Here is a 22868-nt window from a genome sequence, read left to right as displayed (position 1 = left end):
TATTTTTTCAGCCTTAAATTTCTCACATACATTCAGGGTTTCCTTTTTATATATTTTTATAGCTGTTTTAACTGTTATTCTTTTAGCTGTTTTAAGTGTTACACGTACGTAAAATGTAATATATGTTGCTTACGCAGGACCAATACCAGTTTTGCTATCGCGCCAGTTTGGAATATTTGGGTTCTTTCGATCATTACGCCAACTGACAAGCCGACACTCGCGAGGAAAGAGAATCGACGAGAGAAAGAAGAGACCGACAGAGAAACGAAAGAGAGGTCGGTGAACGAGCAAAAGTGCGACGCGTCTAGTACGATGAAGTACACGAAAAATATGTAAGTTTGTAAGTATGTAGCCTGTATCATGTTCCCGGGCAAAGCGTACCATACTTGTACCTTCCAATGACAAATACAGTAGAAAGGCGATAAATTATTAACCTCTCGATCAACTAACTACGGTAGTAACCAAGTATCTTACAGTCAATGGTGTCGCAACGGTCTCAAGATAGGCGGAAAAGTTCCACTTCTTATGGGCACCGCATGTGCTGAAACAATTTTCAAATTTCCCGACGACAAAAACGGGACGATACTGCCGTTTAGAATGTACGGCTCAAAAGCTCGCAGTAAAACAATCATATCTGTAGAAATATTCTTTACCATCATATCAAAATTTCCTTTTATAATTCGAAGAAAAAAAAAAAGAGGACACACACACACACACAAACACACAGGATGACATGCAGACGAACAAGAATACGCGAGAGACGAGAAAACTTGGATGTTTTCGAGCTAGAAATCGAAGAAATCAAGCGGGAAGCGATTGACGAGCGAGAGGAAATAGTACGAGGAAATCGTAATGGAAAATTGAAACGATCACCGAAACATATCCAACTCGAGGCGAATTTGTGAGACACGTTCCGATTACGCGTCTCCCGAATCGCTCGAAAATGACGGCTGCTCTACATAATATAAGAATAACGAAGAAACCGACGGGAATTATTATTTTACGATCATGTAACCCGCGATCAAAACGTCAGCGTACATGATATTTCGTTCTATATCGAAACTTGCCTATTCGTTGGAGAAGAACAGTGCTTCCATATTAGTGGGGAACGTAATGAAACCTCCGAAGCGAGCTACTACGAGTGCGAAACATGCCGCGTCAGAAAGAAAAAAAAAAATAAAAGAAAGAAGAAAGCGCGCGTTTCGTAAAGTACTTATCGATGCGACACGGAAGATATCGAGAAATCAGAGAGAGAGAGAGAGAGAGAGGGAGAAATTGCAAGTATCTCGATCATAAAAGGAGGAGAAATCACAGAGAGACGTAAATTTCCGCTCAGCAAAGAGAAAATTACCATACTGCCAAATCGACAATTATTCATGCTGAACCCATTACGCACGATAGGGATCTTCTCATTACCTACTGTAATTTTAAGTAGATCGTAAGGCGATTATTCTAAGATTAGTCTGTAAGCGATGCCATTAGAAGAAGAAGAAAAACAAAAAACAAAAAGAAAATAATGCGACTGTGTCGAGTGAAGGAAGTATGAAAGGAAACGGTGCCTATATTCAATTAATTAAAATGCACAAAGTGTTGTGCAGGTTTCTACGCGAACTAATTTAACTAACTAGAAGCACTGTATGTCGGATTTGCGTACTATTCCACCGAGCCCTCGATGCCCTTGTGTACAGAGTACCATTGTAGGCTTCTACCTCGACTACTTTTACAGTTTTCCCCAGTTGCAAGGCTATCAACCGCAGTACACTCGTTCCGCTCTGGAGATTCGCTCGTTTCTAGTACAATTCATCGAAAAACGTAGCTCATCGAACGCTAAGAGAAGAGTCAACGAAACTTTGTAACTCGTCGTCCTTGTCGCGGATATCGCGTCAGATCAATGCCAAAAACAATCAGTTTCAGCGTCGTCCTATCGCTGCGTATACTTTGCGACAACGGCAGGGGTTTATGCTACTCGCGATTTAAACGTTTACAGAAATTCGAAGTAGTCTATGAGGACAATAAGCTTGTGCTCGTTTATGTATCTTCTATATTTCGAAATTTTCATCGTATCGTTCGATATAGAATCGTTTTATCGCTGTTCGACGATAATGGTAAAGCAAAAAATTCTAGCTAGAAAAAATATACAGCGCGGTATGCGAGTATGTGAGTGGGTGGTATGGTTAACAAATATACTCGGCCGAGCGAGTCAGATCTCTTTCAGTTTTTGGCATTATTCTGATTGCGAGCGGTTCCGTGCAGCAGTAACCTAAGCAAGAAAAGCGGAAGAGAAAAGTACGAAAGGAGAGGAATCGATGTTACATTCTTAGATCCAACTTTTAAATTTAATGATGTTCGATCAAGCATCTAACGTATATACATATTTTCAGTTAAAAGTGGTTCGAGGGTCAGGAATTGTGACTAAGTGTACATAAATGCACCGTTTGTCATTAACAACATTATATAAATATAAATATAACTATAAATATGGATATAAATATAAATATACATAAGTAATAAAATGATAAATAATATATATATATATGTATGTATGTATGTATGTATGTATATGTATATGTATATATATATACATATATATTATAAATATCATAATTGAAGAGAGTACGCATTTAAAAAAAAAAAAAAAGCTGTGGATATTTTCTAGACTGTCAAGATAAGCACGTTTCTTTTATTTTTTCCATCCGTTTTGTCGCTTTTCGGTTTTCAACGCACCTTTTGATACTGTTTTTTAACATAAGTTCGTTATCATGCAACTTTACTTGCGTACCTATTTTTTTACACGAGATTTACATTGAAGACTAATTAATGACCTACTGTATTATTTCCGAGCGTGCATTTATTCGCATCTCATATCATTTTATTTGATGTTGTAAGACTGAAGGCCATTGCGTGTCTAATGTATTATCGTGTACGTATATTTTCGGTACTTCTAAAAGTACTTAAACCGCCTCGGTCGTCCTTATAAAAGATTATACTATACTTAATCTTTGTATCTCTCTCATTGTCCGTTCAAATTCCGAGATTTTACAGAGTGTTCGGTTCTTCTGTACATAATCACTTTCTAATCCATCCACTATGACTTACTTGGGATTGAGTTTTTCCGCTTGCAAGATACGTTGTCAACATTCGTTCCTTGATTATCGTTGTATACTGGCCTTTGGTACGAGCACGAATGTTAGTCTTGAAGTAATTCTATTCTTGTAATTATACTTTTTTATACTGTTGACTTGATTTATTACATTGATGTACATTTACTTTCTTCAGTCTCATTATTGTTTACCTTTTATTCGTGTATAATTAGCGATATCGTGCTTCTGCCTCGGAATATAAATTCGTTGTTACCGGCAATGAAGAGACACGACGAAACGACTGTTTTTCGGTAAATCAAATCAGCAGTGATTAAGTAATCCTTGAAGCAACTTCTCTCTTCGATAAAAAAAAAAAAAAAAATGTGCCATTGTTAAGAACTACAATTGGTGTAAGAAAAACTTATTACAGAAAAATCGACTTGTTATTATACAAATGCATCACACTAAAAAAAAAAAAAAGAAAGAAAAAAAAAGGCTGAAAAACCAACGTACATAGAAAACAAAGAGATACATTCCCATGAACAAACGATGATAACATGGTAACAAAACGATTTGAATTTAAAGAATCTCTTCGTAACATCTGTAATAATATTCGTGGAAGAAGCGAACTAAACTTTAAAAGTCTTTGGTACGATGATTTTAAGGATGTCGTTGTTATCCTTCGATTCAACTTTTTAACTACATACACACGTATTATATAGATATATTAAAAGATTTAACAAAAGAGAGAAGGAATATAATCCTGCACAAAGTGCAGCTTCGCCAAGACGGTCGACAACTTCGCGTTCAAAGTTCCAGACTAAAAATACAATATGTTACGGAAAACGAAAAGTTAAATGATTGTATAAACATATTACTAGTTATAAGTTAGTAGCATTAAATTGTATCCGATGAATTTACCAATTCAAAAAAGTCCACGATATTCATATATTTATAAGATACCGAACCGTAATGTTATTACGTTCTTTTGTATCATTCCAAAAGTTTTGTGTATGTTGTACGTTAGCTGCGTGTCTATTGTTAGTGTTTATAATTTTTTTATATCCCAGAGTGTATAGCAATATGTGGTTTGTTGTATTCTTCTTCTTAAAAAGCATACAACTCGCGTTTTCGGAGCAATCTTTCCTAATACAACAAAATACAATCGGCCATATTATCGCTCCGTGCAATACCACGACGAGTTTGTTACACTGTGTGTGAGATCATCTCGAGTTCATCCATTTTGGATAAGATTGTAGTCATACGATTGCAGTCCGATTAATTCCGAGGAAAATGTGAATTAAAGAAACAAAGAATAAGTCAAATATTAAATATCGTTGAAAGAATGGGAAATTATTTTGTGATACTTTCTTGCCAGAAAGAATACAACAGGCTGAAATGAATATAATAAATGCAATGTTACTAATTAACACCTATACAAATTAAATATTGTGTAATAGAAAGTCTGTTGACAAGGAGAAATAAGGTGTACATTATGTATTGCCCTGTGGCATCAATAAACTAATAATTAACGTAACATCCGCATTTCTTTTCAAAACGTGAAAACACCAGGAAAGAAACGAACGTCTATATTCTCAATAGCAATTTTATTTTATGTTATTTCGTTAAGATATACAATTATTCGCATCATTATATACAAGTTTTCGATAGTTTTCATGATGATACTTATTACGGCAATGTTTTCCTTAAATAATATCATGGCTGAAAATTTCTAATCTTATATCACATTGGTTGGTGCACTTGGATTACCTGCGGGTGGACTCCTAGTCATCATGGACGCAACCTGTGACAATAACGGTAGATCTATGTACTGTAACTGGTTTACATATCCTTCAAACTACAAAGAACGTTTATTTACTAACATTTTGTATGACTTGTTTTCTTAAAAAGTCGCTGGTCGCAGTAGAAATATTTTTGTCGTTTCCCATTTTGCATTTCACGTATCCGTATAAATTTGCACTATTCAAAACGATAGCAATGCAAACGAGCAACAGCCACTTAAATTTCAAACTGAACAAGGCTGCCACAAAAAACACCGACCACAAAAGTGGACAGAGAATTAAGGCTAACCAAAAGATACGCGCTTCTGTAGTATTAATGCGGTTCTGTTGAACACCCTGAAACACAGGGTATACATAGTAGACCTTGTATTTTATAGTAAACAATTATAGTCCTTTCTATTACTCTTTTTTCAACGTTGTCTACCAAGAATAGCGAAACATTAAATGCCTGCATAATTATAAGCCTTTCTCTTTTTATGTTTTCTTTTTTACTAGAACGTGTCAAGGGCATCAAATGTGAAAACTGGTAAACCTTGAACTATTTATTCGTTCAAGTAGATACAATGTCTACCAAAATATATACAGAATCAAAAGGATATACGCAATAGCTATAAAACGCAGACCTTTAATTAACAAACCTTTTTGGATTCAAATACCCAGTGACTTTTTCCATTGTCATCCACGTAATTCCACCATCTAAGACCAACCATTAGCCTTCCGGTGATATTTTTAACAGTCCAAAAGTCCATTGACAAAAGCAATACAACGACTACAAAACTAGTTATAAAACTATTTGAAAACCATCCGCATAACATATAGGCTACTATCGCTGCTATTCTGAAGGCTAAATGAAACATGGTAACATATGGATGTCTATAAAGATATAACGTTGTCAATCTCAAATCTTGATTACTTTTATTAAATGTTTATATAATTATAACATTTGTATACTTAAGCTTATTGTTGCTTTGACCCGTTTCATCCTCTTCGCCAAAAGCGATTGTATCATCATCCATTAGCAAAGGTACCTAAGAAATCACACAATAAAGGTTCAACTATTGACAAACAACAACGTTACACGTCAAACCGTGATTACAACGTTAATGAAAATGAGAAACGAAAATTCTCTTTCCCTCCCTAGGAGGAGGTTAACAGATAAAAATGATACAGCAACACTTCGCACACTTCAAAACATATCGATTTACACCTGTTTTAACTAATATACGTACGGTGATTCACGAATAAATGTCAATAGCAATTCTTCCGACACGACAACAAAACGGTGATGATGTTTACGCGATGAAAATGATCTTGTTGTTATACTTTTAAGCAACCTGGCAGTTTAAAGGTGGAAGCAAAAAAAAAAAATACTTGGCGTCGATATACGAAAATCGAATGGGTTAAAATGTTCCGTACACTTACCGACGCAGACGCCATGTTAGCATGTTTTACTAAAAGCTTCCAGCGATACTAACGCCTAATTAACATGAGAAAAGCGCGAAACATACGTAGAAGCGTATTGAAATAAAATCCTAGAAAAGAATTCAAATATGTCTTTGATTAACGACAGATGATTCAAATTCTTGGACATGTCCCGGTGAATGAAATAAGTGCCTGTCAAAAGTCGTTGAATTTAGATACAGGTTTAACGCAGTTTGAATATCGTGCACGTCGCCGTAGATCGTTATCGGATTGGTGGATTGGAATTGACGAATTCTATTGGTCAATCGAGATAGTGTTTAGCGTCACATGTATATACAAGCAACCCCATTTGTACGTAAGGGCGAATAATGACAAACGCGTGTTCGCCATACAGTGAAGTTACATATGTTCGTCCGGTTTCATGTCAATGTGTTCTGTGTATCCTACTCGGAAATCATAATTGATAAGTGCAGGAACGAACTCGTCGTACAACAAGTAGATGCGAATACGCGTTGGTAGTAGTAGACTAGCAATAGCAGCGCCGATATTCAGTAGTGATAGTAACTGTAATGAAGTATCAGTGGCAGCCACTGTGATAGTGGTAGTGGTGATGGTGGTGGTTGAGATAAGTGCGGGGGACTGAATGCATATCAACGGAATTTGTGTCCCACGAAACAGTTTCTCGTGGTTCACATTGCAGAGGATGTGCTGTGCGATCTAAGGTGTCGACGATTAGACGATTGGTACAATGTTAAAGGATTATTCGCCAATCGTACAGGCGCTCCTAGGAACGTTATTTACGTGGGCTCTCACCGCAGCGGGTGCCGCACTTGTTATCGTAATTCGAGGAAAGCAAGTAAGCTTTATTCCTTTCTTTTCTTCTCCAATCGAATATCTTTGAATTTACCTACGTTCCGTTAAATATTTATTACTGCATTAATCAAAATATTATATACGTTCGACTCTAACCTAAGTTGCAAAGTATACACTAACCTTTATCCTACATTCTTCGCGGGAATTGCTCCGTTTTGAAAACGTAAGAATTACATTTACCACCTTGAAAATGTTTCGCATCCTAGTTTAAAGAAGCATGATATTTACGATACTCTAAGCTTTGTTATCATCTTACAAGTTTCTTATTGTAATTTAATGCGTTATATTAGCGGAATAAAATAAATTTTGTTATCGGAAATGGTTAACGTAAAATCGATTAGCTTCTCTTGCGAACCGGTCAAGAGGAAAATGTACTACGCAAAAGATGCAATTAATTTCGATGTTGCTATCAGTTAACGTTTTTTTTTTTAATTTTTCTTCCCAGTTAAACTTTGTTTCAGGGCATTCTAAATCTCTTACATATTTCTGTGTCCGTTCAATGGTACTCGACTAGTAGAATCCGAAAATGTCAGTTTCAAGTTTAGAAAATCATGGAATCAAAAGTTATACGTCTGTAAAAGTATGTGTTTTATAGTTTATTTCGTTACAGATGTACAACAAATTCGCGCGAACCTGGTAGATAGCAATGTTACCGACCGCTTTCCGCCTGGATTTATCAGATCCAACTCAATATCGATATGAATTGCCAAACCTGAAATTTGGTCATCATGCGCATCTATTTACAGACAGCGATTTGACTCGTTAAGCTGAAACGCATGGTCTGCGAATAAAGCTAATATGGCGTAGAAATAAACTGCGAAATAGTGGTGCATGTTTGCAGACGCACAACTTTTAATCCCATGATTCCCTAAATTTAGAACCGGCGTTCTTGGACCTTACCAATCGAATATTATCGAAGGACACAGAAACAAACCAAAAATTTAGATCAAAAATGAAGTTTAGTCTGATTCTTAGCGGTCGCTATATCAGCTATATTAGCTTCTTCTAATTAGAAAATTTGTGAAGTAAACTTTTTATACGGAAATAGCATAAGATCGACTAATTTCGTTTATGAACTAGTCAAAAAAAAGAAAGAAAAAAGAAAGAGAAAAGAAAAACGAAGAAAATATATTGCGCAATTTAAAATTTCAACGTTATCTAGTTAACGTTTACATGTTTTTTTCATTTCTTTTTAAGAAATTGCTACTAATTTAAAACTTTATCTGATAAGATTAGATGTATACTAACTGAACAACGTATGAACAAAATTTCTATTTACGAAAGAGAAGGTATCGCTCGGTTCTATAACATAAAGAAACATGGAATGATATTTTGAAAGTGTGACAAACAAGTAACATTTTACGATAATAAGCAAGCTTGTTACTGTATAATTATTTTAACAGTATCGCTATATGTTTAATTGTCGACGCGTATTTGAAATTCTACGTACACGTAAATTAAGAGATAAGAAAGCAGAACGATACTAAATGATGGAACGCGTTTAATTACAGCGTAAATTATTGGACATCAGCCTGGGATTCGCAGGCGGCGTGATGATAGCGGCAAGTTACTGGTCGCTACTGGCACCTGCTATTGAAATGGCGACAAAGAGCAAATTGTACGGAGCGGAAGGCGAATACGCGTTCGTACCAATAGGAGTTGGATTTCTCATAGGCGCGGCTTTCGTTTATGGGACGGACGCGTTGATATCTTCCCTTGGCATTCAGTCCCCCAATGTGCTTTTAGCTATGCAGTCAGTCGGTACGAAACAAAGACGCAAGATCCTTGCAAAACTAAAGAGTGACGAGGATTTAGACGATTATGATCCGTATAACAACGTACAGATATCTGGTGGAAAAATGTATACTCAAATTGAGTCAACCACCATCGATGGTATCACATTTTTTTCTTGTAATATGTATCCAATTCTTTCTGTAGGCTTGGAAAATGGGATCAGTTCACGATACACGTGTATATTATTATTATGTTTGTGTGTCAAAATGTAAATGTTCACTCGCCCCTCTTTGCTTCATCGTACAATAAGCGATTAACTAGTTCAGAAACAAACGATTTTTCAAATATATTAATTCCGTAAGGAGAAGCTTATGACGTTACTTGCTTGTCTTTCGTTTAATTAACGTATTGCTGTTTCTTTCTGAACGGTGCATAATTTTTTGTTGTACTTATCGTACGTAATATCTTGTATTGCGTAGTTAGTCGTTAGTTTGAATGTTCGTCAGTGTTAATGCTTCTTGCATTTAAACAAGATGTGCAAAGTAACGTATGCATGAAAGCATTTTCAATGCAATAAGCGAAACTTGCAAAAACACGACCGATAGAACACGAATAGAACGTTGGATTATCGAAACTTGGATTATTTTGGCATATTATTGACGCTTTCAAAGTACAAAATACTTTTGCTAGAAAGGTAAAAATAGCAAAATATGCATCAATTTTTGTCGTTCGTGTTGAAGAAAGTTCCGCTACTTGTAAAACTGATCTTATTAATCCTGCCTGCGGATGTAAACTATAATACACAAGAGGAGGAAAAACAAAAAAAAAAATGGAATAGAACATACCGGGTATTAATGATAAGCTTTATTGTGCTTTAATTCAAAAAACGAGAAAAGAAGAAAAAAGATTATGTTCACACAGGGGCTCATATACACATATATAAACAATTTAAACCATCTCTAACGAATGTTATAGCATATCATTAATCGTCGCGTTTTCCAGGTTTCTACGAGCAGAACACCCGAAGACGACAAATTGCAAATGTAAATAGGCCGGCGGAACAAGAAGAAACGGGCACAATTTACGAGGATCCTAACAACGAATGTAAAAACAACCAATGGAGAAGAGTTTTGCTGCTGGTCGTTGCCATTACGGTACGCAAAGTCGTCGAGTTTATCTTTAAATGCACCTATGGCATAAAATTACAATAAAATGTGCCAAGCTTATGCTAGAGATTAATTTTTACAATGTATTAGGTGCACAATATTCCAGAAGGTCTTGCAGTTGGAGTCGGATTCGCTGCGGTTGGTAATAGTGCATCAGCGACTTTTGAAAATGCAAGGTAAGCAACATTTCTGCACCTCTGTATGCAAGAACTATATCAATACGAGAATCTAAGTGTCTTGTAACAATATACACGAAGCTTCAAAATTCCGAACGTCATGAAGCGAGCGTTATTTCAATCATTGCAAATTTTAAACGCGATGGAAAACTATTTTCATAGACGATAGCGATGGATTCTCGGAATCTAATCTAGTGTAAACTATATAGGCAGTGGCCATGTAGCGCAGAAGCCTGTCTTGAAGAAGAGGGGAAAATGTAAAAGGACATTAAGTACACGTTTTAACCTTCTTTTCCAAGATTTAAGATTTACTCGTAATTTATATTTTAATATCTTTATCTGATATTCTAGCTTAAATAATTTAACTCGCAACAGTAATCGTATACCTAGCAAGTTTTTCACAATATGACTGAATGATTATTATTCTTGGAGATTCGCCATTGTATGTAGAGCGATATTTCAAATAGATTCTAATGCGTCTAAAGTAAAGTTCACTTAAACCAATCGCGCCTATCAGATTCATTACGGACCATCATCGTTAAATAGTTAAGAGAATTGTTCAGAGGGGAAAAGTCTTCGGTTACGTTAAAAATCAGTATCTAAGTTTATTTGAAAAATCTACCGTAGTTGTCTGAATAGATCTAATTCAACGTACGTGCGGTAAAAGAGGAAAATTCTATCGAACGATATTTTCCTTTTCTGTTCGCACGTTTAAAAATAATCTCGTTTGTTTGACACATCGATAAAGGCGGAAAGCACAAGTGCTGGAGCAAGTGTCGCTACTGTAGAATATCGTAGCTCAAGTAGAAACGACTCGGTCGATTCTAGATGGCTACGATCGAGAATGAAGTTGAGGAATTCGCCTGTAGATGGTAACAGCATTGACGTCGAGCGGATGGAAGTTAGGAGCGCGTGCTAGGAGGTCCCCATGAATGAGTTCTATGGTGGTCGGTCGTGAGTGCCAGCCGCAGGCAAAGTTTATTGGCAGCAGTGGGTGCCTGTTGCGCGGGGGAAGGGCACGTGTGGCCCTGGAATTCAACGAGCCCTAGGCGCCGCGCATTCCATTCCATACCCCGTTCCCCGCTTCCTCGTCCCTCCACCTCCACTTGTCCCGAACTCGCTCTCCTTACCGCCTTACGCCTTTGACTTTGGAAACAACTCAGCCTACTGCGATGACGTGTACAACTACATCGACTGGTATGACGTTGATTTCATTTCTGCAAAAGCCGCCCGAGTAACGTAAACTTTATTTATAGAAAATGTTAACGATATCGCATGCTCCCATATCGTCGACCTTCCTCTTATTCTCTTCTTTCTTTTTTCTCTTATTTCTTTCGTCCTCCTTTTCCAAAGATAGCCCGTTAATTCGCCCAATCTTGTTACAGATTCGTTCTTTCCAATTCTTTCCAATCTCGAATCCGTTCGACGAGCTTTAAGGCAATTCACAGTAACGAACTTTGTAATCAAATGCGAGGATCAATAGGGGAACAGCAACGTTTATCGCTTGTCACTGTAAGAACGTACACGTGAATCGACACGTGCACGCAAATGACTACTTCCGATTTCGCTGCTCAAGGATCCAGCGCTCGACGATCGTCCGCCTATTTTCAGTCGCGAGTTTGCAGTTTTTTACGCGTAGTCAGCTTGGAAATGGATGGAAAACGTTTCATATTGGCAACCAACATTTTCACGCTTATTTCACCCAGGGCACCTGGGTAACCTGAGCGTGTTCTTTCCCTACGTTAAATATAGATAGACAGCTTTATTTCCATACCTCGACGAAACTTTTAATTTTTTATTTCTGTAACTAAAAAGTATATAAAGTACGTTTGTACGTGCTCTTCTTCGAAGGCAACTTTTCGCAGATACAATTACAATGGCGAAACTTGTTCTCTGGATACGTGGTTATTACGTAATTTAGTTGATGCATAAATGTTTTCACGAGGGACCCAGCTATTGCGCTTCTTACACAGGTATCCTTTTATTATATACGTACTCTGATTAAAGAGTATAATTTAAGACTTTAAGATTAAGAATTTCGTCGTGAAAATGTAAATCGATGCGACAATGTATAAGGAATGGGCGTTTAGAGTAATTGTGCAATATGCGAAAAACATAAAAGATCGATAAAGAAAGACAGCTGTCAACGTAAGTGTTCAAACGTATTTAAGATGTTAACAGAATTTCATTACAGTACTACCAAACTCGAAATCGCGTCATAGCCGAATCTCGCTGCGTTCGAACGCTATTGGATATCTGAGCGAAGATTACAAGCGTCCGTAGGTCATTAAGTATCCGTAGAATGAATGGACCGGATCGATGTTTTCCTCCCTGTCGCGCGATAATTGAGAAATACAGAGAGAGAGAGAGAGTTCTCTTTTTTCTTTTCTGATACAGTGTGAAAGCTTTACCAAAAGGCCAATGGAATGGCGACTTTCGCCAAGAAATTTCCGAAGAGACTTTGGATTTCAAAGCTTACTGGAAAATATTACCGTCAAAGCTAATTTTTGTCATCTTGTAACGAAACCGGTAAGAGAGAGGTGGAGAGAAATAAGAAGGTAAGCGAACCAGAGAGAGCGCACGATAAGCGGTGCGACATAAACGCGGTATCGCGCTAGTTTCCCGGTTATGAATGAATCGTCGTCTCGGTTCGAAAGATGACCCCGGCCGATATATCGGCGTCGTGCGTATCGCCACGTACTGGTTCGTGCTGTGCGTATATTCTTATCGGTACTGCGAGTCTTCGTCGTCTGACGACTATCTTCTTTCAGGGAATGTTCACCGGGAAAAATATTTTTCCATTAAAAATAGATACACACGTCGATGGAATCGGGGTAAAGAAGGGAACGACGAGGAACGAGCAAGGATCGTCGCGCGTTGGGAAAATCGCTCAGCCTTGAGCGGTTATCGAGCCAGCATGCCCTTTTGTAGCCGAACTCGTCGGTTACGAGCAACATTCCATTCTCACGACGATCGCGAACCTGCAGGCTACTGGTGTCGAGCGTATTTTCGAGAGGTTAATCGGTACAAATGTCGTCTCGTATTCGGTACACAGAAACGTTGCACCGCTAAGCGTTCGAGTAAACGACATGGAAAAAATTTGTCGAGGCAAGAGATCGTTGGCAGATCGTGTCCCGGTCAAGGAAAACATCGTCGTCTGTAAGTGGCGATAGAAACGAGGCTTTACGCAACAGATCCGTTTACGTTATCGATCGATCGGTCGCGACATGTCCTTCCCAAGGAAAGGTAATTCATTGGCGGGACCGAGGCAAAACGTTGCTGGAGAGTCGCGTTCGAGGCGGCGAAAGAATCATGAATGAAAGGTTCGGCGGTGGTTGATTGGTAGCGCGTGGCCGTTCACGTCGGTATCCGTAGTGCGTTGGAATAGTCAAGAGTCAAGAGCAAGCAGACAGGACAAATAGAGCGAGAAAAAGAGAAAAGGATGCTGGAAGAGTGGGCAGCCGATAGGAGCGACGATATTTGCACTCGTAAAACGCTCAAGGAGATCCGGTACTGAGTCACCTTCTGTACCGAGATACCTTCGCGGTATGCGGATTTTTCGCGGAATCTCGCTTCTCCTTATCTCGTTTCGCCTTTGAAATTCGTCACTGAATCCTCGTTAACGTCTATTCTCGTGACTTGTTTCCTCATGACGCGATCTGCCTTGTTACGTACCACAAAAATATCCAGAAAAAGATGAATATCGAACGTCTTCCGATTCGTGAAAAAAGGCGTTCGTTATCCAATCTTCGTCTCGTTCTCGAACGAGAAGAACGCCGTTTCAGATCGGAAAGGCCAAATCGAAATTCTCGTCAGTGCGGAAGATTTGGTCGCGTGATCGCGTATCTCATTCGATATATCTTCTCTGTTTCCGTTTACCTTCGATCGTAGAAGAAAACGGGAAAGAAGGAAATGGAGTGGGCGAGTGAAAAAGAGAGAAATAGCACGCATAAAAACGAAGGAACTACGGAGTGGCGGGTTGGCATGGTACGTAGATGAGGTGTTGCTATGTTAAACACGGCGCCAGACAAAGCTGCCGACGAAACCACCTCATTTCAGTGCTATCCTCCTGTCTGTCTTATTATATACCGACCGACCGACCGACCGACCGACCAGTGCTCACCGCACTGCGGCCCCTCTCTGTCCTCGTGTCTCTACTCTTCTCTTTTTACTTGCCCGCTCTCTTCTCTCTACCATTTTACCCTTTCTCTCCGTGGCTCTAGCTTTGCTGTCCTCTTTCGGCTCGAACATCCTCTCTGGCTATCTATGCCTTCTTTTCTCTTCCTTCATATCCAAGTTGTAGTATCGTATACCATAACTATAAACGTGATAGTCCGCAACTTGTTTCGTCGTTGTTGAAACTGTATTGTCACAGAAGAAAAAAAAAACGAGGGATGTCGATCGTCCACAAAGAATAGATGTCAAATTGGTAAACGAACGATGTACGACTTAACGACGTTTTCTCAATTTCTTACTCGATTTTTTTTTTTTAATGATGCGATTATTAGATTCAGTAACACGACACAGCCTCGACAGTTTTCTTCGATCGTTGTACTTTGTACATGGTGCTTATCACACGCGGAAAACTCGTTCTGACGTGTGCTAATATCAAAGGAAGTCGGTTACGATATAGTACTTCCCGTTTAGCTTCGGTGCATGGTGCATAGTATTACGAATGCACGTGCGCAGCGATAGACACGCCAACCGTATCTCGGAACCTTCTCCGCGACGAGAACCGCCTTCCGTTATCAACGGAAGACGAGCATTCCTTCGCATTGATTTCGATCGCGTCGTTAGACAGCCGGACACCGTTTCTCCTTTTTGTCTGTTCCTCGTCTACATTTTCTACGCGCGAGATGCTTCGAGTACAGCCGTTCACGGCCAAAACCTTCTGAGAATTCGACTCGCGAGACATTCTCTGAGTTAGCGAGACACAACACCGATACTTTTCTCCTTTCTTCTTCTTATTTAGCTCGAAAAGTCTTGTACGACGGGACGTATCGCAAATAGAAGCTTTCGATATCGGAAGATATTATGAAAAATGAAAAGAAAAGAAAACAAGAGAGGGAAAGAAAGAAAGAAAGAGACGGTGGAAGAAAACGGGCGATCAAACAAGCTATCGGAAAGCGCATTTGTCATTGCGACTTCCTCCTGCTCTTTCTTCTTTCGGTGGACACGTCTATCTCTCGCTTCTGCTCGGTGTCTCGGTTAATTCGTTTCTCTTTCTCTGGCATCGGGCGATGCACCGGCGCGCACGGTGCAGCGACTTTGCAATGCTTGGAATGCAGCGGCATTACGCATGCGCACCGCGTACCTTACTCGGAACAGACGAACAGCCGGATCCGTTATGTCCCTCGACGACGACCTCGGGACGATCGTCTGTCCGGACTATTCGACGAACTAGCGTCTTCTTGCCGATCGAACTACCGCCATCGAGACGGCTACTCGCCGTCGCGTCCATGCTCACAACTGTACACGCAATGGAGGCTATTTCTTCCTTGTGCGCTGCGTGGCTCACAAGGAACATCTGCTGTCGGAATCTCGCGATCGAGCGACCGTTCCCAATTCGGCAAAAGCCACCTTACCCCTTGGAATGCGCGCCAATTATTTCACGGCGAATTCGTTCTAAACTTTTACGACGCGGTCGTAGTCGTAAGAAAGAGCTTCCTTCCCTCGTATCATCTTAACGCGCGGGTAACTACGACCGGTTACCGTTTCGGCTAGAAAAGGCTGTGTCGCAAGGAAGGGTGACGAGGGTTGAGAATGGGAGAAAAAGAGACGGAAACGGAGGAACAGGTTCGCGAGAATCGGCAAACGCGTTTCTGTTTGACATTAAGAGGCGCGCAACGATGCCGGAGGTAGCAGAGAAGAGCGGGGTTGATCTTGGTCTTATGATTTTATGGTGTTAAGCCGTGGCCGGTGGCCTCGGGACTCGCAGCCGAGAAGAGCCGGAGAACTCGCCTTGGCGTTGGTGGAATGCGGGACGGGCAAATCGCGGTCGGCCCGCTTGCGCCTCGTTCCCATGCATTCCTTACTCCCTCTCTCGTTCCTCCTTCGTCTCTTCTTCTCTTTCTTTCTCTTCCCTTACCCCTGCTCCTCCTCTCTCGCCCCTTTTTGTTGTCTTGCTCGCTCCTTAGTTTTCTCATACAAGCGCGTTTATACGTCTACGCTCGTCTCTCGCGTTGCTCCTCTCCTCTCGTCTCTCTTCTTAACGCGCGTCGTACGGTGTATGAACATAAGCGCACACCTAAGGACTCGCGCATAACACGTAACACCGGCTTCTCCCCCTTTTCCTATCTTACGACGTTTCAAGACCCTCTCCGGGTCTCTAGTCCTATGCTCCTTCTATCTCTATTCGCATCTTGTAGGTTCACCAATCGCGCGGTCAATCCCTCCGACGGAGATTCCTCGTGATTCCTTCGGGATCGTTCCTTCTCCTTCGATTTCCTCCTTCTGCCGGTCGCTCGTTTGTTCCACGCTTCCTTTTTGGAAGCCTCAGCCTCAGCCAGCGAAAAACGGCTCGTTATCGTATCGGCGACGATGAAATTTTGCTGCCAGCGACGCTACTTTCCACCGTGAGATCGATAAAACGCAACCGATCGTTGTTTACGAGGCACGAGCACGCTGTTCGATCGTCGAGCGCTCTTTAGCTTTGATTTCTCGTTTCGCGGTGAGAAAGAATGTCAGACGAAAGAATAATTTGCGAGTGTTTCGGTCGTTTAAGCCGAGGACGAGCGTTGCCGCCTAAAGACAGTCACGGTTGCTTATGGAATGCAAAATGGCGACCGGCGATGCGTTCAACGAAACTACTCCGGTCGCCATTTTGGTACACATTGACAAAGCTACACCGCTTCGGTAATCCGTTATGTTCTTCGATATCTACGACGTCACCGGTTCGACGTATTTATTTTCCATCCGTCTCGAAGCTAATTTTTATGGCTGCCGCCTGTAGATCCGCCGCTCGATCGAATACGCACGTCTAACGGTAACTCTCCGCTACGAGTTTGACCATGACAATCAAAACACCGGTGTGCTACCTTTTTTTGCCTTTTAATAGATACCAGTTTGGCGAGATCTATACCGTTTCTGCTCGGAGAAATCTCCGATTCGCGGCTCGAGACAGCGCGACGCCCTCGCGCGTAATTCCCCGGGCGATGGATACCACCGTTTCTAATTTGAAAGGCGAACCTCAGCCGCGTGATCTCTCTAGCGCGCGACAGCGCGAACAAATTTATGAATGGACCTATCTCTCTATCTCTATCTCTCTCTCTCTCTCTCGCTCCTATCCCATTCTACGTCTATTTCACGAATCGCGCAAAAACAGACGACCAGTTACATACCAACGCGATAGACACTTTCCGATTTAGAAGCCAGCGACAGTTGAGAACAAGGGAGAAGACTTAAAAAAATTTAATTACCACGTAGGGTGAAGTGACCTATCTCTCGATCGGGCGTTCGTCCTATCGTAATAAAATAGGACAACGAGGACAAAATGAATGTGAAAAACGAAAGGATCCGAACTCCGTTGGAATGGGCAGCGAGAAACGCTAGAATGACGTTGGTCGGTCTAGCTGTCTGGTGATAGGGTAGACGAATCGGGAAATCACGGCGCTGATCGTGGAAATCAGAAAGAAGTGAGGAAGGAAAAGAAACCTGGCTGCAGGAGGGCGCGGTTGGAAGGAGCGAGAGAAAAGTGGCGAAGGAGCATAGGAACGATGGAAAGGGACAGAGTGAAGGAGCGAGAGAAAGAGAGAAACGTAAGAAGGTGAAGCCAAGAGTGGTGTGGTAGGGGACGATCATTCTTGGAACTCGGGTGACCTCCCCTGATGCAACTGGCGAACAGCCGGACCCGACGGGTTAACTGTACAACCACTTATGTACGTCGATGCTGTAGGAACGCGACGGCGATGCCGTCCTATGAAATAACGTGCTACACGCCGCGGCATGACATACCATACCATGTGCTCGGCATGTACGAGAGAGCACGGTGATCATGCATCGGAAGGAGGAGCTTGGTTCGCGTCATTCATTCACCTGCTCCACCATCTCTGCTATTCTCTATCGATCGACCGCTTATCTATTGTTGCTTGAAAATTCTAATCGTCGACCTATCGGTAATCCATCCGCCCGTCTTCTCGACTGGTCAAGAATCGAACGTGGAAACTTTTTCCATCGTCTCCGATTTCTTCTTACCAACGCGATAATCACTTTGGCTTCCTGTTGTCTATTCGTCTTTTGGATTTTTTATTTTATTCCAGCTAATATCTGGTGATTTCTTCGTGCCGTTCTCTCCCTTACTTATCGTTCTATCGAATTCCCTTGATACGCGCGATCGTCGAGATTGATCGACTTGGAAATTTCCAAACAGTAGGCGATCGTAATTGGTTCGTACACTCAGCGCGTAACTCGTTCTCTTAATTTAGTTCTTCCATTCTCGCCCTTCAGCACGCGTTAAGATCTACTCGTAATGTAACAGCAATCTACAAATTTACAAGAAGGAAAAAGCGTGTCCTATCTACGTAACGTCTATGTCGAGATTCGAGAGTGAACGATTAGTTTGTTACGTATAGGACAAGAGAGTGAAACGTTCATCGGAGAAGCAGCTCGCATCGCTCGAACCGAGCAAATGGAAAAATCTAGAGAATGTCGAAGTCGTCGACCAGTTTCAAGAACTCACCGGGATCGGATGAGACGGTGCAAGTTGACTCGCGACAAAGTCACCTTGTCTCCTCACCTTTATCCTTATCGTTCGATCGCGATACGCGCTTCTCGCTAAACCAGACACGCTTATTTTTCCTGTCACATCGACGTTGCTTAGGAGAACGCGTTCAACCTACTACCGCTCAATCGCGTCGTATGTTTTTATTACAGAAACCTTGCAATCGGAATCGGTATCCAGAATTTTCCCGAGGGACTGGCGGTGGCTCTGCCCCTTCAAGCGGCTGGAATTAGTACGTTGAAGAGTTTCTGGTACGGACAACTCTCAGGGATGGTAGAACCTCTCGCCGGCGTCCTTGGCGCAGCCGGAGTGACGTTCGCTGAACCCGCGCTACCTTATGCGCTTGCCTTCGCAGCCGGTGCAATGATCTATGTCGTGATCGACGATATCGTTCCGGAAGCGCATCAGAGGTTGGTACAATTTTTATTACATTTGCATAGAAATTGGGAATAAGAGCGTAGAAATCTCTCTTTCTCTCTTCTGAAACTACTATTGTCGTTGTGGTCGTTGTACGAAGAAAAAGTAAAGAGGATACGGTCGTACAGGTCTAGAAAGATAGAGGCGCATGTACGGCGCATGTTCGAGAACGATTACGGTACAATGGCGCGTGACGGCAGTAGCGTAGTTAGCGCAGCGTCGGCAAAACGGACGTGGCGAATTTCTTTCCCAGGCTCGACTGCCTAGCTGAAGACGCATTGTCATTATAATTGGCTCCTTTTGTATTTCGCGTGCGATCTAACCGCTCTGGCCGACGAGACGGTACCGTACAGACGCGCTTTCCTCCTGAGATAGTGGAGCCAAGTTCGCTCCCTCGGGAACCCTCCAGGCTCCGACAAACACAAAAGTGACAAACCCCCTCTGTAAACCGTTGTTTGACCTCCGACAGGCGAGAAGCTGTTTCTCGTATGCGTTGCACCGCGTGTGATCATTTCCAAAAGGCCGAAGGAAGTAACAGAGGGGAGAAAGAGAAAGAGAGAGAGAGAGAGAGATTACAATGCTCGCTTTGCTTTCTGGTTTAGCAGGACAGCAGAGTTTCTCGCGAAAGGTAAACGCGCTCCCTGTAAGATCGAACGATATCGAAAAAAGAAGCGCGAAAGAATAAGGACGAGGAGAAAGTTTGCGAGATCCGAGAATCGATTAGTTTTCGTAGCGACGCACACGCGTGCGCAAGAACCAGCTCTAAAAACGAAACGACAAGAAACACGGCTCTGCTATGTAAAAGCTATCGAAAGAATTCGGACTTGTCACGTATCTCGGGAATTAATTTTTCTTCGACTCACGGGTTTTTCAAGTGATACAGAGCTAGCCGGATTCTTGGAACGGTCGGTCCTCGGTGATCGTTTGCATGATTGTCTGTTCGGTGAAAAGGAATGCCTCGTTTCGGACCCGTAGCCTCGCAGCTAACGGCAATCGTCTACTTTTTTTAAAGCAGCCTGTGGTTCGAAAGATACGAGCGACGTTGTCGATGATACTTGGCGAGAGAGATCTCGATCGATATTTGTCGCGTCGAATCGCGTCGAATCGCGTCGTTTGTCCACCGACCGCGAACCATAATGGCTAATAAAAATACAAATTTCTGAGGCACACCGAAAGGAGGTATTTACCGCGCGGATATGATTGATATGGTAGAACGCCCACCGAAACACAACGGCACATTTCACCGGCCGTTAAAATTGATGGCCGTGTATAATTTACGAAATCAACAAGCCGTGACGTGCAATACCGGCTACGAGCGTGTGTGTTTTGTGTGTACTTAATCCCTACTTATATCGCGAAAACCCTTTTATTTCTCGCTATCCTGCTATTTTTTCTTCCCGTTGTTCGTTTCCATCTCTGCACCTCGATCATCTTTGAACGTTCACTCGGATTCCCATTTTTCCTACCATTCTCCTCTTACTACCGCCATTTTTCGTCATCTGCGTCGAACAGATCGTCCGAGGATCCAAGTCCTCCACCAGTTCCATCCTCGTTCGTTGAAATATCCAGTTTTACGTTCACGTATCCATCCTCTGGATCCATCCTTGGATATGAAAGAGAGAGAGAGCGTATTGATGCGTCTTAATCAGTTTTCATCTTTAAGAAGAAAACGTATTTCTTGCTTTCTGATTACAGTGGAAACGGTAAACTCGCCAGCTGGGCCGCGATCGTTGGCTTTTTGGTAATGATGTCTCTGGACGTTGGATTAGGCTAGGATCGTGCGATAAAAGATAGAAACGCAGAAATCGATGCGTGTCTAGGTTTATAGATTCGTTCGATAGAGTCGTTATTCCTTTGGCAAGCTCGTTCCGATTTTTAAAGCGAATTTCCTTTAAAAATCGGAACGAACTTTCCGAGTAACTCAATATTAAACGCGAGAAATTCCTAATAATTTCTGTCTCGCGGCATTCCATCGGATTTCACGGTCGAATTTCACGGTCGAATTTCACGGTCGAGTGTGGAGATCGAAGTGGAGTTAACGTGGCGCGTTAACCGCTAACGATCTCGAAGTTCCGACAATTCGATCGGGCTTTCTTCTCGTAGAACGAGATGCCGAGTTCGATCGTATACCGCCTCAAAATTATCCGAGTGTGTCTTCCATGAATCTAGTCTTTGTTGATCCGATATAGAAGTCAATTAGATCAATCAGGCGACGACCTCCGGTTACGCTTTACAACATTCTACGCCGTGTTCGTTGCGACCAAAGGAAACGAGTAGAAGATCGTTTGCCCTTGTTCGCGATTTAAAAACCGGCTCTGTCTACTTCTCACCCTCTTATTCTCTTATCCTTAATCTATATATTTATCGTCTTGGTTAATGGGAAATTTCGATTCAGTATTGCGAAGATACTGCAACGACCAATCGAAAAATAAGAAAATAGGCTTCGAATGCCGAACTCCGGACGAGAAGGCAAATCTTGCGATAGCCAATTTCGTTCAGAAACATAGTCGTAAAGGATCGGTGCAGCTCCTTTGCTTTCTTACGCAACATTTCACGTGGCTTTCTTTCAAATGGATTCTCTCACGAATAATACGAATGTGGCAATTTCAAAGTGTCTTTCGCACGACGCGTACGCAATCGTTCGCCGCATGCTAGAGATAAATGCACGCACGTTTATTACGCTGTATCCAGAACGTATCTTGTCCAATCAATTCGTCGTTCGTGATCGATCCGAAAACTTAAACGGTTAACCGTGCGATAAACTCGCACGTGCTGCAGTATCTTGTTTATTTAGATAAGTAAGTTTACAACTGCCATCTTGCCATTGTAAAATATTTTCTATTTCCCATCCCAAGCAAACCAATATTTATCGTAATGTATTTTACGATGTTTCGAACAGTACGTATTTAATTTTATCGATTCGTTATAATAATGTATAGTACCTACCGTTAACGGAACGTTCTCGTTCCGTTTCACGCTCGGCGCTGGATCACTACTTATAAGACAAAAATACTATTTTTTCGTATATAATAAATCGATATACATAGACGTAAGAAATTCGCGCGTTACTTGTACACGGAGAAGCTCGAGGCACGTGTGATCGATCGAATCGCCATGCACGCTGGACGAATCGATACTTTTCACATGCATATTGTGGCAGTGCGGTTTCTCAGGTTCCTACGTCCACGTACGATTCTCGTAGTTGCAGTTTCGTCGACGATCTCGAGCCAGACGTTGTTCGTAAGAGACAGAAACAGAGCGCGAGAAAGAGAGAGAGAGAGAGAGAGAGAGAGAGAGAGAGAAAAGAAATCGATCGTCGCATGCTTTGTATCGAACCAGTGCATGTAAAAGTGCGATGTCAGTCGTCTTTACGACGAAAGTGGTGCTTTGGAAACTTTCTGCAAATTATAAACCGACTAAGTAGCTATATCGGTATTAGATATCCTAGGTTTTATATCCAGTGGGAAGGCTTTCGGGAT

At 41.6% G+C, this 22868-nt stretch overlaps 3 protein-coding genes across 21 annotated transcripts in view; 2 read left to right on the top strand and 1 right to left on the bottom strand.

Moving 5' to 3' along the window:
* Lar (tyrosine-protein phosphatase Lar) overlaps positions 1–4617 on the top strand; it is a 281226-nt gene extending 276609 nt beyond the window's left edge. For all 16 annotated transcript variants that reach the window (XM_072013703.1, XM_072013710.1, XM_072013709.1 and 13 more), the window contains one exon: positions 138–4617. In XM_072013703.1, coding sequence (XP_071869804.1) covers positions 138–206 — 69 coding nt within the window. In that variant the 3' untranslated portion in view covers positions 207–4617. The remainder of the gene's footprint in view (positions 1–137) is intronic.
* A 55-nt stretch (positions 4618–4672) lies between these two features.
* LOC139992676 (uncharacterized Golgi apparatus membrane protein-like protein CG5021) lies at positions 4673–6426 on the bottom strand. Of its 3 annotated transcripts, none has more exons than XM_072013788.1 (5): positions 6305–6426; positions 5834–5910; positions 5521–5755; positions 4964–5218; positions 4673–4884 (listed from the first exon to the last, which is right to left on the bottom strand). In XM_072013788.1, the coding sequence occupies exons 1-5, from the start codon at positions 6317–6319 to the stop codon at positions 4819–4821; spliced, it is 648 nt and encodes a 215-aa protein (XP_071869889.1). In that variant the 5' UTR covers positions 6320–6426; the 3' UTR covers positions 4673–4818. The 3 variants fall into 3 exon arrangements, with proteins under 3 accessions (XP_071869889.1, XP_071869890.1, XP_071869891.1); XM_072013789.1 differs by having other exon boundaries at positions 4964–5206; XM_072013790.1 differs by lacking the exon at positions 6305–6426 and adding an exon at positions 6112–6298.
* Positions 6427–6644: 218 nt separating this feature from the next.
* Positions 6645–22665, top strand: Zip48c (Zinc/iron regulated transporter-related protein 48C). Of its 2 annotated transcripts, none has more exons than XM_072013767.2 (6): positions 6645–7160; positions 8689–9070; positions 9914–10065; positions 10168–10253; positions 19125–19382; positions 21085–22665. In XM_072013767.2, exons 1-6 carry the CDS (start codon positions 7053–7055, stop codon positions 21161–21163), a joined length of 1065 nt encoding a protein of 354 aa, XP_071869868.1. In that variant the 5' UTR covers positions 6645–7052; the 3' UTR covers positions 21164–22665. The 2 variants fall into 2 exon arrangements, with proteins under 2 accessions (XP_071869868.1, XP_071869869.1); XM_072013768.2 differs by having other exon boundaries at positions 6647–7160; positions 8689–8938.
* The last annotated feature ends 203 nt before the right edge of the window (positions 22666–22868 follow it).

This window comes from Bombus fervidus, chromosome 12, assembly GCF_041682495.2.
Source record: "Bombus fervidus isolate BK054 chromosome 12, iyBomFerv1, whole genome shotgun sequence".
NCBI classification, from domain to species: Eukaryota; Metazoa; Arthropoda; class Insecta; order Hymenoptera; family Apidae; genus Bombus; species Bombus fervidus.
The sequence above is the reverse complement of the archived record's forward strand: the minus strand, read 5'-3'. Positions and strand labels throughout refer to the sequence as shown.